The 2,776-nt window shown below is 49.8% G+C and overlaps 1 protein-coding gene across 1 annotated transcript in view; it reads right to left on the bottom strand.

Moving 5' to 3' along the window:
- Nucleotides 1–1,905, bottom strand: part of LOC107295168 (alpha-2-macroglobulin) — a gene marked incomplete at its 5' end in the record, with an annotated part of 46,703 nt that extends 44,798 nt beyond the window's left edge. Inside the window, one exon of the mRNA XM_015824469.1 lies at nucleotides 1,756–1,905. Coding sequence (XP_015679955.1) covers nucleotides 1,756–1,905 — 150 coding nt within the window. The remainder of the gene's footprint in view (nucleotides 1–1,755) is intronic.
- Between the last annotated feature and the right edge of the window lie 871 nt (nucleotides 1,906–2,776).

Raw genomic sequence — 2,776 nt, 5'->3', positions numbered from 1 at the left:
CCTTCTTCCTTCCTTCCTCCCTCCCTCCCTCCCTCCTTCCTTCCTTCCTTCCTTCCTTCCTTCCTTCCTTCCTCCCTTCCTCCCTTCCTTCCCTTCCTTCCTTCCTTCCTTTCCTTTCCTTTCCTTCCTTCCTTCCTTCCTTTCCTTCTTCCTTTCCTTCTTTCTTTCTTTCCTTCCTTCCTCCTTTTTTTGTGAAATGGGCAATCAGCCTCCCCAAAAGTTGTTATTCCCACAAGCAAAGGCCACACAGACAAGGGTGTCCAGTCTTTCTGGCAGCTGCAGGAGAACCGCCTACGGAGGCAGGGTCTTCCAGCCAGATGAGACGGGCGACTCTGCAGGGGGCCAATGGAAGCCCTGTGGATCAGCGGCCTCCTTTAGGCTCCTCCCCTGCACGGCCAAGAACACCCGTGCAGGTGGTCTGGTTGGGCTCTCCTGAGAAAAACTCGCCTTTTCCTTGGTTCCCCTTGGTTCACTGGCCTCCAGAGGCTGTGGGTGCTCCATCACTGGAGGTTTCCAAGAAGAGCCATTTGTCCAGCACGGAATGGGGTTTCCTGCCTGAGCAGGGGGTCGGACTAGATCAGGGCTTTTCAACCAGTGGTACGGGTACCACCTGTGGTACATTGGCACCTGGCAGGTGGTACGCGACCATCCTAGAAAAGTGGTAGCGGGGGAAGGGAATGGGCTGAACCGGTGGCAGCACCGCACAAGCCTGAGCGAGAGATGGCTGGAGCTGCAGGGCTGTCAAGGCTTAGCGGAAGCGCCAGGATCAGCGCCAGGCTCCAGCTGATCGGCGCTTCTTCGGGGCTGTCAGGGCTCAGTGGAAGAGCCAGGATCAGCGCCAGGCTCCAGCTGAAGCTCTGCGCTGATTCTGGTGCTTCTGCTGAGCCCTGAAGAAGCGCCGATCAGCTGGAATGTTGCAGCATCTCCAGGGTCTTGTGATTTACGTTCAGATGCTTGGCAACTGATTCATATTTATGACGGTCACAGTGTCCCAGGGTTATGTGAAGTGACCAAAACCTGCTGCAACCACCCAGCAGACGGGGGGGGGGAATAAAAACCAAACACCCCCCCACCCCCACCCCCCGCTGCCAATCCTCAACAGAAATGCTCACAACAATGAAAACCTCGGACAGGAGGAAGAGCGCCACCTGGTAGGCAGGCAGGTCTCTTGCTCGGCTGTGCCTTGGGGGGGGCACTTTTTTCAGTGCCATTGTAACTTCGAACAGTCACTAAGTGAACTGTTGTAAGTCGAGGACTACATGTACTTCATCACTTTTNTTCCTTTCCTTCCTTCCTTCCTTCCTTCCTTCCTTTCCTTTCCTTTCCTTCCTTCCTTCCTTCCTTCCTTCCCCGCCTTTTGATGGCCAAGAATGCCTCTGGGACTCCATGCAGCTGTTCTACAGCACAGCAGCCAAATTGTTCTAAGGGGAAATTCAGGGGAGGTTCCCCCTGCTCCGATGGAGAGTGACCGGCAATTCAGTCCACCTCTGGGAAGAGACTTTGAAAACAGTTAGCCAGCGGAACGGCTTGCCTCCAGAAGTCGTGGGTCCTCCATCCCTGGAGTTTTTTTTAATCCAACCTTCACCGGAGACCGGACAGCCATTTGTCCAAGAATGGTAAAAGAGACTCCTGTTTGAGGAGGGGGCTGGGCTAGATGACCTCCAAGGTCCCTTCCACCTCTGTTACTGAGAGGCCACCGCCGGAGGGCTCGAGGATTCACAGCCTGCCAAGACCTGGAAGGCAACTTGGCCTCACCTTTTGAGGAGAGAGCTCAGCTTCAGGCTTCAGGAGGAAGACGCTCTCGTCAACCGCCCGGAGGGCGCAGAGGGAGTTCTGGGCAGCGGAAAGGTGGAGGTTGATGTTGCTGCCGGGCAAGCCTTCGAGCTCAGTGAATTGCAGGCTCACCTGGAGGACAGAAAAAAAACGAGAGTGAATGCGCCGCCGCAACGCCAACCAAAACCACCCTGTACACCGCAGTTATTTCTATTGGGTATCATGGATAACTTGGATCAAAAAGAAATGACACTGATGTTGTATTGTATAACAGCGGCAAGGACCTTAGTTGCTCAAAATTGGAAAAAAAAAGACATTACCAACTATGGATGATTGGAGACAGAAAGTATCGTATTTCGCAGAGATGGCAAAAATATCCGCGTACCTGAAGGATCATTCTCAGGAGAAATTTATCTCAACGTGGAGAAGATGGATAGATTATATTCAGAGAAAGTATGAACTGAAAAATTATTATGTAGCTTTTGATTAAAAACTTAGAATAAAAATAGGTATATTATATAATATAACTAAAAAAATATTTTTTTTTGTTTTGTTATAATAATGTTATTTTAGAGTCACAGTAATTTTGTACTAGTGTGTAGTAATAATGAGTAGTTTTGATCAGAATTGGATGATTGTGCATTTATTTCCTAGATTAGCTTTGGGAAGTCCTGGGGGGGGGAGGGGGGAAAGGGTTAGGTTGGTATTATAGATTTATATGTATATATATATATGTATGATTTTTTTAAGGAGGTGCCCGGTGATACCCCAACTGCACTGACGGGATGGTTGAGGGAGAAAGGGAGGTAGGAAAGAGGGAGGAAGGAGGAGTGGCGGTAGGATGGGAGGAGGAAGGTGTAGGCAGGTGAGAGGGTGGTGCGGGTGGGGGACACCGGACACGTCCGTGAATGTATTGATTAGTGTTGATTCTTTTTTTGGTTGATATTGTGATAAAAGATTTATGTTTATGTTTTTTAATGAAAAATCAATAAAAATTTATTCT

Source organism: Protobothrops mucrosquamatus, unplaced genomic scaffold, assembly GCF_001527695.2.
Source record: "Protobothrops mucrosquamatus isolate PMUCROS unplaced genomic scaffold, P.Mucros_1.0 scaffold2246, whole genome shotgun sequence".
Classification (NCBI taxonomy): Eukaryota; Metazoa; Chordata; class Lepidosauria; order Squamata; family Viperidae; genus Protobothrops; species Protobothrops mucrosquamatus.
This window is presented reverse-complemented; position numbering and strand designations above follow the sequence as displayed.